This window comes from Corella eumyota, chromosome 6, assembly GCF_963082875.1.
Source record: "Corella eumyota chromosome 6, kaCorEumy4.1, whole genome shotgun sequence".
NCBI lineage: Eukaryota > Metazoa > Chordata > Ascidiacea > Phlebobranchia > Corellidae > Corella > Corella eumyota.
Genome location: NC_137495.1, coordinates 259,792 through 272,907, shown reverse-complemented (window position 1 = coordinate 272,907; position 13,116 = coordinate 259,792). Strand labels below are relative to the sequence as shown.

At 30.2% G+C, this 13,116-nt stretch overlaps 4 protein-coding genes across 4 annotated transcripts; 3 read left to right on the top strand and 1 right to left on the bottom strand.

Annotated features, from left to right (window-relative positions):
• Positions 1-485: 485 nt before the first annotated feature.
• On the bottom strand, positions 486-6,664 carry LOC145754837 (pre-mRNA splicing regulator USH1G-like). Its single transcript, XM_082570972.1, has 10 exons — positions 6,276-6,664; positions 5,858-5,964; positions 3,686-3,911; positions 3,379-3,488; positions 3,193-3,310; positions 2,928-3,017; positions 2,404-2,558; positions 2,069-2,172; positions 1,620-1,750; positions 486-1,195 (listed from the first exon to the last, which is right to left on the bottom strand). The coding sequence occupies exons 1-10, from the start codon at positions 6,330-6,332 to the stop codon at positions 1,043-1,045; spliced, it is 1,251 nt and encodes a 416-aa protein (XP_082427098.1). The 5' UTR covers positions 6,333-6,664; the 3' UTR covers positions 486-1,042.
• A 607-nt stretch (positions 6,665-7,271) lies between these two features.
• On the top strand, positions 7,272-9,804 carry LOC145754782 (uncharacterized). Its single transcript, XM_082570896.1, has 5 exons — positions 7,272-7,349; positions 7,532-7,685; positions 7,955-8,091; positions 8,456-8,663; positions 8,877-9,804. The coding sequence occupies exons 1-5, from the start codon at positions 7,274-7,276 to the stop codon at positions 8,995-8,997; spliced, it is 696 nt and encodes a 231-aa protein (XP_082427022.1). The 5' UTR covers positions 7,272-7,273; the 3' UTR covers positions 8,998-9,804.
• A 535-nt stretch (positions 9,805-10,339) lies between these two features.
• On the top strand, positions 10,340-13,103 carry LOC145754783 (lactoylglutathione lyase-like). The gene is made up of 6 exons (XM_082570897.1): positions 10,340-10,457; positions 10,617-10,711; positions 10,783-10,865; positions 11,314-11,454; positions 12,408-12,565; positions 12,833-13,103. The coding sequence occupies exons 1-6, from the start codon at positions 10,415-10,417 to the stop codon at positions 12,916-12,918; spliced, it is 606 nt and encodes a 201-aa protein (XP_082427023.1). The 5' UTR covers positions 10,340-10,414; the 3' UTR covers positions 12,919-13,103.
• LOC145755198 (tRNA-specific adenosine-34 deaminase catalytic subunit ADAT2-like) lies at positions 11,516-12,200 on the top strand. Its single transcript, XM_082571427.1, has one exon. The coding sequence runs from the start codon at positions 11,516-11,518 to the stop codon at positions 12,071-12,073; it is 558 nt and encodes a 185-aa protein (XP_082427553.1). The 3' UTR covers positions 12,074-12,200.
• Positions 13,104-13,116: the final 13 nt, after the last annotated feature.

Here is a 13,116-nt window from a genome sequence, read left to right as displayed (position 1 = left end):
TAACACACTTAACCGGATATGACGTCACAATTTTCATACTAGAGTGCTAAAAGAAATAACTTTTGAGATGACCACGTGATCGTTTAATTTATGGTGGAAGTAAACAAATGTTGACTTATCAGCAGTGAGATTTAAACCCAAAATCCTTGGTTCTAGGTTTAATTAATCATCTGGGGGCAGTGGGAATCGAACAGGGAGCCTATTGGACTAAGCCTCAAACCCGACATAACTGGTGGGGTGGGAATTACAATCTTAGGCTTTTAAAAATAAGTTTTTTGGTTGAAATTTATTGATATTTTACTTAATTTCGGTTCCGTCTGGTTTTGCATTTAACAACTTGAGTAATTACATTTTTAAGTCATAAATAACTCACTGTGACGTCACTGTAACAACAACTTTTATTGAGAACGAGTTTTACAACAAACAAAATATCAACAACGGGTATTCCCCAAAAATTAATTAATATTCACATATAATTAGCAGCTTGTGATGTCATGGTCAATAACACAACACCGACGGTGACGTAATAAACTAATTTATAGCAGTAACTGTGACGTAATTAGCAGTAAAGAACCCAGCACAATAGCACGTGACGTAATAATTACATGTGATAGTGACGTCATAGACCTATAATAAACAGTGATTGTTGAAGAAACAATGAAATATTGCAACAAAATTAAAAACACTTGATTTCAGTAAAATAAGGAATTAATAAAATTTTAATTAAATAAAAACAACTAAAAAGGAAGGGAAATAATTAATTTTTAGACAAAATAATTAAGAAATAAAATTATTGTACTCAAATTTACCAAATAAATGTAAAAAGAAGTTTTAAAAGCATTGAAAAATGTTAAAAACAAAGCTTCCAATAAAAGACAAAATTTGTACAAAATCCTGACCTAACTCTGGCTATAAAGGTTAAAAATTGGCAATAATTAAATATTAATCAACAATTAACAATTTAAAATATCTTAAACCCAGAATCTAATAAAAGAACTTGAATAAAATGGTTTAAAATTAATTTTTCCAAAGATGATCAACTTTAAAACAATGTCAGCTCCGATTCATCGACTTTCTGCTCTTTCCTCTCCCTCAAAGCTTTCAAGATCTTCATCCGAGGTCCGGCTGTGACTCCGATCTCCTTTAAAGAGTCGTTGTCGCACATCTCAAGTGTCTCCATGTCCATGTCCTCGTCCTAGAAAGAAGGGAAATGGGATTTACATCAACAAGTGAAGAACTATTTATTATTATAGAAACCAATTGATTGCCTACTCTACAGGGCTTTAGTAATTGGCCCAAATATTTACATATATACATATAAATACATTGTCTATTAATTTTTACTAAGTATATATATTTATATGGGTTTTATTTTATGTTAACATCTGCTAAATGAGGCTAGAAAAAGCATTTTTTTTCCTTTGTACTTGCAAGGTTTAAATATATTAAAAAAACAGGTACTTCCTTCATTTATATAAACCCATATCATGTTAAAAGGTATTTAATACAACACGGAAATACTGGAGTTGGGCATCAACTTTGAGTTAAAATTGCCAAGTTTAAGTTTCCAGTTTACGCTAAGCTTTGATCCAATACTGGAATCAACTTTTAAAACTTACCAGAAACATGGGGAGCAGATTCTCCAACTTCAAGGAGGTGAGGAACCTCTCAATCTCGAGGATCTGGTCATCTTGAGTGTCGGAAGCATCTGATAAACTAACATCATCGTCATCTTCTCCTACCAGATAACCTAAGAGAGATATTACTTTCTGTCATTTTCATACTGATATATAGATTTGTTAGTGAATCTATTAGTATTCACATAGTTTGTTGATCTGTTATTAAACAGTGTTATATGGTAGGACACTATTGAGTTAGATGGGAAAAAAATTACGGCAGTTTTCATTTGTGCTAAATTTAATTTATTTATGGTGAGTAATGTTACATAGAATATGCAAAGGGTTAACCACATTTACCCAATGCACACAATCTCACAATGTTAACAAGTAATTGAACACCAATATTACTAAAAAAAACCCAACACTTTAAAATCTTACTAAACTCTTACCTTGCCGATCCACAGGTGGAGAGATGTCGTCGTTGAACTTGTTGCCTTCCCCTCCAGGCATTGGGAGCATGGATAACATGGATCTGGCGGAGGTCGTGTTTTGTCTGTGGTAGAACAATAAGGTTTACTGTTAATGCTTAGTGTAAGTTTGTGTGGGTGGTTGTGTCAACAAGTTAAGTTTGCAAATATTGTTGCCACACCAGAAGTGAAACTGATTAAATATAAAAGTTATGGTATAACCAAAGGCAAAGTCAAGGTAAAAACACCTAATATTTATGCTATCAACTATTTGACAACAACTCTAAAAAAACAACAATTTTCTTGATAATTCTGACCTTAAGTTTATCGTTCCAAACACGGGTCCAAAATCTCGTTCTGGTTTCTGTTGAGCTGGGAAAACCCCCTCAATTGGGGCTCGACGGGTCGGGGGTTCGTTGGTCGTCTCATATTTCATCATATCCTCAGGTTGAACGTACAACACATTCGAAACCTGAAAAATGTTGTGAGTAAAACTTTAACTAATTAGCGGGTAGAGCTTTAAGCTATGTCATGATATTGTGGCATGGTGTAGTTGTTAGAAAACTTGGCAAAACTACATGAGGTCCTTGGTTTAATCTCGACTGCAGCCATGCTGTAGTGTCCTTAAGTTAATCTTGGTTCTAGCCATAAAATTCGCCTTTCCACAATAAGGATAATAACATATGTTATATTATAAGCCTTGTTTGGCAATCCAGTTATGAGAATTGTGTTATAGCTGTCTAATTAAGTTACATTACTTTATTAGATACTAAAATACAGCAGTAAGTTTTGGCATCATATTAACTCATATTTAGGTGGCATTTGTTAAATAAAAGTTTACTTGTTCAGATTGATATCCATCCAAAGTTTGTGATATCTTTCGTCCGTTCCCTGAAATTTTAAAACCAGTGTCTGGGATAGTTTTCTTTCTCTGTAGAAGATAACATAAAAATTTAAAATTAAAGGCTTTGTAACGGTGGCTGTGTCTACCTTTATGTAGACAGAAAAGGGTTAGGACTTAATGTATTAAACCGATACTTATATTACCAGTTCTTATTTATGCTGAAAACATCAGGAAAATAATCAGTAACAAGTCAAGTACTTACACTGAATGTGCTGAAGAATCCGGTGTTCTTCTTAGTTGGGGGTTGAGATAAAGTTTGGCTCTTGGTCCGACCTGGTTTAATATCGGGGGCAGTTAAACTATGAGTTGAAATCTTCCTTCTGTTGGGCAAAAAATATTTAGTTTTGTTTGGAAAAAAGGTTACCTATTAAATATTAAGTTAGTTTACCCGCTAAACTCTTTGGACATCTTTTGATCCCATTCTTCCTGCATTTTTTTGTACTTTTCAATATTTTTCTGAGCAGCCTCCTTAGCTTTAAGTTGAAGTTTCTTTACTTTCTGTGTTAAAAAATTTAAAGGTTTAAAACAAAATTATAACAACTAGAAAAAGTGGTCTAAATTTGTGGGCAAATTTTATTTATTTATGCAAAATGAAACAGGTATTTATTACCAAAAAATCAACAAACACTTTAAAAATGTCAATTAAACAAAGTTTTCAACTTAATCAAAAAAGCAACTTTTAACAAATTTAAAACCTTTGGGTTTCCCCTTCGTTGTTTTCCTACAATCCCGTCCAAATAACGCTCACAATCTTTATCCCCATTAATTATAGCGCGATCTAGTGGTGAGTGAAAGTCGTTGTCAAGTTGAAAAATATTTGCTCCAAACTCGATCAGAAAGAAAATGCACTCCATGTGAGATTTTTGGACGCATAAATGTAACGCTGAGTTGCCTGTGTAGTCAAATCTGTTTGGGTCTCCACTGTGTAAATCAAAAAAATATTGTTGGATATAAGTTTATACATTTTACCATCAATAGAAACATTATTTGCGATTTTTTTTTTATCGATTATGGGACAGTTTTTATTTACCCCCATTACCCTTACTCCTTCTCTAAAAAAATTTTTAATTTAAAAAAGGTTGACCTTGTTTTAGTAAAACGTCATATTTAAAGTTTTCAGTTTCTAAAATATATTGAATTAGTCAAATAATTTTAAGTGAATGACCCGATACCAATGACATTTTCTTTATTTTGGTTTTTCGCGCATTGATAAAAGTAAATAATAAATACCGCCAGCGTGGTGTAGTGGTAAGAACACTTGCTACACCACACATGAGGTCGTGGGTTCAATCCCCACTGATCTCATGCTGTAGCGCTTTTGAGTAAGGCGCTATAAACGGTATAAACTCCTGCTGAGCCAGCACTTAATCAGTAGAGTAGTTATCGGGCAATTATAATCTATAATATCCCAAACTGCCACAGGCAACTCGAGACTGGGTCGGAGTAACTTATGTTACTCTATGTTTAAGTCGCGCATTCGACTTTCTCACATCGAGAATAAAGATATATACAAAAAAAATAAATAAAAATATGATATACAATTAATATTACAACAATGCGACGGAAAAAATGACAAAATCAATTTAATGATTTAAAACATGCCAAAAGATTAATGTTTACATAAATAGTTTAAGTATGTTATGGCATGGACACCAAACCCAAGATGGCATGGTCACCAAACCCAAGAGAACCGAGTATTATAATAAAAACATGCAAAGGCCGTCTAATTAATGTCTTAAAGTGAGGCAGAAGTTTATCAAATTTTTAATTTGTTCCCGTTAAAACACATGAGGTTTAGCACTTAATTATTTAACCTTGATGTGGGAATCTCATAAACTTAAACAAAGATCAACAAATTACCTTCTCAGGTAATCAGGTAATTAATATTTAACATGGTTCAGGTTTACATAAACATGTCACTTTGCTTAGGTTAATTATAAAGTTAAATGTGCTATAAAAACCTAATTGATTTTAGTCCAATTTGGACAAATAAAAATCTTGTTAATTTGTGGTTAGGATTTTTAGTTAAAAAAAGTTGTTATTTTTGGTTGCAAATTTTAGTTTAATTTACTATTAGTTTTTTTGACATAAAATTTAAACTGTTTACATATTAATAGAAAGTAATTAAACATAAATTAAAACTAATTAAAAATTGAATTAACAAATAGTTTGCACATAGTTAATTTCGAAACAAAAAGTCGCTTCAAGGAATTTGTAAAATATTAACCCAAGTTTTTGTTTGGTTTTGAAGCTTAAACAAATGTAATTGATTGCACAACAACATTCTAGCTTTAACTATTTAAGTTTAAGATTTTATGAACCTTAATAGTGTGGTATAATAAAATATTTATTATTTGTTATTATAAATTAAAGTTACCCAGTTGGTCATTCTATTTTTAAACTTTGGCTATTTTTAAACTTAATATTAGGTACTTGAACCCTTTGTTGTTTATTAACTCTTTCATTTATTTTTTGGTGGACATTTGACAAGCTATACCTTGAAGATAAATTATGTTGTGACTTTTTTATACAAGTTGTTATTTTAAATAATTTTTTGTATTTATAATGTATTTTTTTATTATTGATTACAGTCTATATAACATGTCAAAAAATCGCAATAATAAATTGATATTTAGTCAACTACACAATAAAATGCTTTGTTAACAAAAAAGGTTAGGGAAAACATGGTTAAATATTATATTCATTTAAAAGGTTTTACTTGTAATAATTGTTTGTGCTGCTGTTTGTGATTCTATGTGTTCAGTAAGAATTAACAGCACCACTTTTTAAGTTATACAATACACACAATATTGATATTTTAGTTGATTCAATTAAGTTTACATTTAGTCACCGTTTAATTCACTTACCCCCTGCTACAACACAAAGTAAGTGCAGGCAAGTTGCCATGATATGCAGCATACAGGGTTGGAGTTAAACCATCAGCATCAGGTTGGTTGAGATCAGTTTTGCGACCCTGAAACAAAAAATACAGTGAGATAATATTATTATGGTTTTACACACATAAAAGCAAAAAAAATGTACAAGGCTTAGTTAGATTTGCAACTAGATTTAAAGGATATGTTGAATAGAAAAGTATAAAAATTAGTGTTTCATTTTGGTGGTTAAGAAAAGGTTTTAAAAAAATACAAAGTTTAATAAAAGTGAAAGTTACGTAAGGGTTTAAGTCTTATGGGGTATTTAGAACAAAATTACCGTATTTAAAATATATAAACTTTAAAATTACAGTTCAGAAATAAATAAAATTAATCAAAACTTAAAATTTACAGTTTTTAAAATATCCAGATTCCCATCTTGGGCAGCTCTATGAAAACGGTCATTCATTTTTAATTTATTGAATTAATTATGTTTTAGATCTATTAGATTGAGAAATTAATTTGTTATAACACTTATGATTAAAGCTTATTGTCATTTTCAGATTTTTAAAAATGTTAATGCATTTTTTTAATGCATGTAACAGCATGCAACAGAAACTAATAAAACACATTGAATAAATAAAATAGTTCGGTCGGCCAGCGCATATTAATAATTAAACAAGTCATAAAAATGGTTTAAATTTGTGTTTTGTATCTTTAAAATTAAAAAAAAGTGTGTGAAAAATAAGTTGAATAAATTAGTGTTAAAAATAAATCAAAACAAAATGTTTACGTCATGTTACTAGGCAACCTTAACTCAATGCATGACTGATTTCGTCACTAACAAATTTCTATAAAAATCAAATAAAAACTTTTTAAATCTAATTATTAGATCCTGTTAATTGATTTTTATTTCTAACTGAAATAGAATCGAACCCTCGCCTACTTAGTCCACTTAGAAATACTTAAAACTTGGTTGGCAAATATTTGATTAAGGTTCAGTTATCCTCGATTCTATATTAAGTTTTAACAGATTAAATGTTTTTAACTTTACTTTATTGTTTTTTTTCATGATGTGATTTTTTTTTTAAGTTTAATAAATTTTAAATTATTAGTTTTGCTATTTGGTTGGGTTTTATTATCTCTATTACAATAAAGTTTAACTAATTAAATTTACTATAAATTGCTTATTTAAGTTAAAAAAATTGATGTGGTATAAAATTAAATATTTTATTAACAAATTAGTTTAACTATTTTGTTAGTATTACTCCAATTAAAATATTTTATTATTTTAGAAAACGCATATTTTACCGGCCGCGGGATGTCAGTAGTCCCTCGCAACAACATAAAGAAAAAAGGCAAACAATAATAAAACCAATGGTTCGTTAAATACAATGCGCACATGTTAAAATGAAAGCAGTAGTACTGTTGGTTTGGGTTGTGTGCTTGGCGGGTTTCGTAAAATCTCAAAACAGTTTTCAAACAGGTAAGATTGAGTAAATGTTTCAAAAACATTTTTTTAGGTCGAGTTTTTTTCAAAATTTAAGGACTACTTTTTAAAAGAAAGGCTAGGGTAAAGAGTTAATAGAAAATGAATCCATTATATTATATTTTAAACGTTTTTTACATAAAAATTTCTTTATATTTATTAAATTAATCTTTACCTAGATGCTGCTTCAAACAGTGTGAGAATAGAATTTGATTTCGTCGAGACTTCTGATTGGTCGAACCAAGTTATAACAAAATTTAAACAAATTATTTCAACTTTTTCATCGAAATATTGCAATATCAACACCACAGCATGTGGGCTACCAACCAAAAGGTAATTGGGTAAAATAAATTAGAATTGTATTAAATATTGTTGTAGTTTTGGGTATTTATTAAAGGTATTATTTAAATTAGTATAATTTTTAATTATTTATGTATTTCTTTAGAATATTTATTTAAAATAAAATTTTTGTGCTACAAAGCGTTTTATTTTATTTTTAAATATTTTCTTAGAATATTTATTACTCATTAATAATTAGAATTAATTATTAATTACTTTTTTATAAACTGTTTATCTCTTTAAATTTAAAATTTACTTTTTAGTCAATTCAAACCCAGTGATGTCATAATCTCATCATTGTTACCACAACATGAAGACATCATTGTTATTGTTTATGTCAGAATCCCTAACAATGCAAATATCAATGGGAATTATGTTGTAAGAAAGCAGGCTCTACAAAGTAAGTTAAATTATTAAATTTTGTCTGAAAATTAAACTAAAATTATAAACCTAAATATTCTAAAAATAAAAGGCCAAAATTTTGAAATTAAAACATGATGTAGGTATTCATTAATTTAAACTTCAAACTTTTATTTAAGCCTACTTATGGGTTATTAACCTAGGTGTAGATATAGAGAATAAATATTATTTAATTATTCATTCTGTTTAATAATTTGAAGTCTTAAATATTAATTGAAGCCATCTTAAAAATTCTAATAAATTAACAGCAATTTTTAGTTAATTTATTTATGTTTAAAATAAGAAAATATTTTTCAATTCTTGTTAAAAAATGTAAATTTAAATCAACTTTAATTTATATCTAGATATAATAGTGTTCAACAAGAACAAGATATCTTCATCATTAAGAGATGAAACCAACATCTTGAACCTTAACTCTTTCAGAATCAGCAGAGTCAACGAATTGTTTGTCCTCAAACTGGCCGACCAAACGTTGAACAAGATTCTAATCCCTATTACTTGTGTGTTGTTTGTTGCCATGGTGGCTGTGGTGGCGATGTGTGAGATGAACAGGTTCGGTTACCGAGTTTTATAAAATATTTAAAATGTTGTTAAAATATTCAATTTCAAAGCGTCTTATTTAACTAAAACTTAGTTTTAAGATAATATTTGCATTTTGTAACACAGTCATTGTTCAAACAATTATCATTGTTATTTTGTTTTTATAATAATTGTTATTTTAATGCATTATTTTAATTATTGTTTTAACAATTGTTATTGTTTTAGTTCCAAACAAAACAAAGAAATGTTGGAAGAATGCCAGAAACAGGCGACGATCAGGAAAAACGGGACATCCCCTGATCCGGTTTTGTTCCAAGTTCAAAACCAACCGAGCGAGGTTGTTTAAAACAACCCTCTTACTACCCCAAAACAAGGGGGAATCTCCCAATCACCCAAAAGGTTAAGTCGGATGCTTATACAACGCGCAGCCAATTGTTTGGCCAATTGTTTGTCATAATAAGGGAAATATGAATCAATTAATACACAATAGTCACCAACAAACTTTACAAACTTAATCTAAACGAAACACGGAAGTTGAAAAATAAAGTTAGGTGAATGACAAATATTCTTATGTTTACATTTAATATTTTTTTTTACTTTTGTTTTAAATATGTTAAAGGTAACGTGCAATAGTTAAAAACCTTTTAAAAGCGCTTACATAAACACAAATCAGCAATAATCACACAGTTATAAACGCACTTTTATATTGTTTTTAAAATCATAATAACTTTAAAAATTGTAAATATTAAAAACTTATTACATCGGGTTGGAATATTGATTAAAACTTTAAATTCATTGATTTCGATAAACTCGCTCAAAGGCTTTTAATACCACTTAACAACATAAGCTTTAAAGTATTTAATCTTAATCGCTTTTCCATACTTTAAACAATATGGTAATTAAACTTTAAGCGGGTCTGATTATTATGTTTTAAAATTTGTGGTTTTTCCGTGAAATTATTTTGCACGCTCGGAGATAAATGCTATTTTTGACGTCATAATCGAAACATTTTAAAACCGGAAATAGTAGAACAATACGTGCCTTAGTGATCAACATTCTTATTTGTTAAAATGTTTTCTTTTTATTAAAATGATCTTTATCTTCGTTTAATATTTAATGAATCGTCATTTATTACAATTACTCATTGTGGTAACTCTATCGTTTCTGTGACGTCACAAAAAGGTTATTGAGTTAATATTTAATGAGAATTTTCTGTTGACATTTTGTGTTATTGTTTTCAATCCCAAGTGACGTAGTATGACGTCATATACTGATGTTGTTGAGGATAAAGTGATTGGTATACTTGAGTGACTACAATTAGAAAAAATGAAAACGAGAGAGTTTAAACCGGGAGAGGTAAAAAAGGGAATTTGATTTCGTTGACTAAGCATGACTTGATAAAAATTTTGTTTGCACGTGCAAATAATTAAACTTAAAACTTCAAGTTAAAGCTTTAAATTCATCGTGTAATAACGAACAGGGTTATGAGTTGGTCAATCAACTGTACTGTGGGCAATGTTTATATAGTGAACAACGTTAAAATAGTGGACAATGTTTAATACACCATACATGAGGTCGTGGGTTCAATCCCCACTGATCTCATCTGCTCATGTTGTAGCGCCCTTGAGCAAGGCGCTATAAACGGTATAAACTCCAGCTGAGCCAACTTAATCAGCAGCTTAATTAACGGGCAATTATAATCTATAATATCCCAAACTACCACAGGCAACTTAAGACTGGGTCGGAGTAACTTATGTTACTCTATGTTTAAGTTGCGCATTCGACTTTTCCACATCGAGATTAAAGGTATACACAAAAACAAACTTTTAATTTTCAAAAGTTAGAGCTAGCAGGGTTGTAGACGTTCATACTTTGGATAAGCAGTGTTTAATATGCGCACATTGCTTTCTATAGGTATATATTTAATAAGGTTCTTTCTTTAACATTCTAATTGATTTTTTTTAGTCTCATTTAAAATAAACAATATGAGTGAAGAAGTAAGGGGATTAACCCAAACTGAGATAGATGCAGCACTGCATCAACCTTCAACAGAAACCAAGGTGATATTTGTGTTAATTATGTTCTAATTAAATTTAATGTTTTTGTTAATTACTTTTAATTTGTTTTCTAGGACTTTATAATGCAACAAGTGATGCTGAGAGTCAAGGATCCTAAAGCTTCGCTCGAATTTTACTCAAAGGTTCTCGGAATGAGGTAAGTGGTTAAATACTTTTAATTTTTTTGGTATATGCGCAACTTATGAAAGCCATTAAAGGTTCCATTAATTCACATTTTGAAAGCTTTAAAATGTTAATAATAACCATGGTAGAAAAGTGTTAAGAAAGAATATTTATATTTTTAATTTAGGTTTGTGGCATTATTTTGGCTTATTTTGCATGCAAACCTAAGTTTTTGTCTTGTAAAAGATTTTTTAATTAAACACATCTTGTAAGAATATTTAAAAAATTTGTGTGAGTGTCCGGTTAATATTATTACTAGTCGCCCTCGCTATCATTGTTGTAATACGGTCGCAACTCTCAACTAATATTTGCCTTTTATAATTTACCCATGCATCTTTTTATTTCGTAAGCCTATAAATTTTACAAACCTATGTATCTTCCTACTAAACTTTATTTTTTATATTAATTCCGAATTTTTTCAGACTCCTCACATATATGCACGTTCCTCCAATGAAGTTCACAGTTTACTTTGTCGGGTACGCTGACCCAAGCAACATGCCTGAAGATGAAACCAAGAGGAAAGAGTGGGCCTTTAATCAACCAGGGACAGTTGAACTCACTCAGTAAGTATTCGGTTCTCATGTTGTTTGTTTTGCTTCAGGTTTTGTGATAATTTTAATTTAAATGAGTAATGATGTAAAGTCGGTGGACCATTCCTCGAAACCAGTGGGCCATGACCCGAAACCATTTGACCATGACTATTGGATGGAAAAGGCTTTTGAGTTTGCCGATGAAGCTCTCTCAAAAGGGGAAGTCCCTGTGGGTTGTATTTTTGTTCTAAAACAATCGACAATTATCGGTGTCGGACGCAACAAAGTAAACGAAACAAAAAATGCAACAAGACATGCCGAGCTAGTTGCCATTGATAACATCATAATGAACAATTATGACATCAAGTCAATCATGAAAGATTGTGTGTTGTACGTCACCGTTGAACCTTGTATTATGTGTGCAGCTGCTTTAAGGTTGCTTGGGCTACCTTTGGTGTATTATGGGTGTAAGAATGAGAGGTTTGGAGGTTGCGGGTCTGTTTTAAACATTCACGGAAACCCTGGGTTGGGTCCAATATTGAAATGTGTCGGGGGACAACAATCAGAGAGAGCCGTAAAGTTGTTAAAGGATTTTTATAAGCAGGATAACCCAAATGTACCGGAGGATTTTGTGAAGAAAACTAGGTTTTAGAATTTATTGTGTTTGAATAACTTTTTGGTAGATATGGGTGAACCTGAGTCAGTTTGACCCAACTCAGCTCATAACAACTTAAACTAGACAAACCAACCTAGATACCTAATCGCCTTGTTTGTTTATTTCAATAACATGTACCTTAAAGATTTGGTCATTGGGTTTAAACTTCACCATTATGACCTTATTTTTTAACTGGTTTTATTAATATTATATTCTTTTAGAAATTTTGTAATTACAATTAAAAAGGAATTTAAAAAATAGTGTAATTTTTGCTTCTATGTCAACTTTAACAAAAAGTGTTTCCAAAAATTTAATAACTTTATCCTTACAGCAACTGGGGAAGTGAGAATGATGCTGAGTTGAAACATCACAACGGAAACTCTGCTCCTAGAGGTTTCGGACACATAGGGATTGCTGTGCCGGATGTTTATGCTGCGTGTAAAAAGTTTGATGAATTTGGAGTGGAATATATTAAGACACCAGATGGCGGTATATTATTTATTTATTTTCTTATATATATTTTTCACGACCTAAACATAAAGTAACATTTGTTACCCCGACCCAGTCTCAATTTGACTTTAGCAGTTTGGGATATTATAGTTAAGCTGCTGATTAAGTGTTGGCTTAGCAGGAGTTTATATTTTTAATAGCACCTTACTTAAGGTCAATATTATAATAAACAAGGATGTTGGCTCAATAGTTAAGGTCAAATAAAAAAAGTTGGTAATTAACTTCTAATTAAAAAACTATATTTAGGTAAGATGAAAGGTCTGGCTTTTATTAAAGATCCTGATGGTTATTGGATTGAAATTTTAAGTGCAAAAAGGCTCTCTACAATGTAAACTTCAATTCTGTTATTTAATTTTAAGTAGATGTCAATAATTATGTTAGTCATTTAGTCTTAATACAGTTGAACTAATGTTTATTATTTAATTTTTGTTAATTATTTTTCTTGTATTGTTTTTGGCTTATTATAGAGTATAAATAATATTGTAGAGATTTATAAATAAATTGTAACTTGTTTAGCTTAATAAATCATT

Coding starts and splice junctions, on each gene's coding strand:
- LOC145754782 (XM_082570896.1), top strand. CDS start 7,274: ATGAAAGCAGTAGTACTGTTGGTTTGGGTTGTGTGCTTGGCGGGTTTC. Junction 7,686..7,954: donor TGTGGGCTACCAACCAAAAG/GTAATTGGGTAA, acceptor TTTACTTTTTAG/TCAATTCAAACCCAGTGATG. Junction 8,664..8,876: donor GCGATGTGTGAGATGAACAG/GTTCGGTTACCG, acceptor TTATTGTTTTAG/TTCCAAACAAAACAAAGAAA.
- LOC145755198 (XM_082571427.1), top strand. CDS start 11,516: ATGAGTAATGATGTAAAGTCGGTGGACCATTCCTCGAAACCAGTGGGC.
- LOC145754783 (XM_082570897.1), top strand. CDS start 10,415: ATGTTTAAGTTGCGCATTCGACTTTTCCACATCGAGATTAAAG. Junction 10,458..10,616: donor TTTCCACATCGAGATTAAAG/GTATACACAAAA, acceptor GATTTTTTTTAG/TCTCATTTAAAATAAACAAT. Junction 10,866..11,313: donor TCAAAGGTTCTCGGAATGAG/GTAAGTGGTTAA, acceptor GAATTTTTTCAG/ACTCCTCACATATATGCACG.
- LOC145754837 (XM_082570972.1), bottom strand. CDS start 6,332: ATGAATGACCGTTTTCATAGAGCTGCCCAAGATGGGAATCTGGATATT. Junction 3,489..3,685: donor AACGAAGGGGAAACCCAAAG/GTTTTAAATTTG, acceptor TTTTTAACACAG/AAAGTAAAGAAACTTCAACT. Junction 2,559..2,927: donor ATGGATATCAATCTGAACAA/GTAAACTTTTAT, acceptor AACATTTTTCAG/GTTTCGAATGTGTTGTACGT.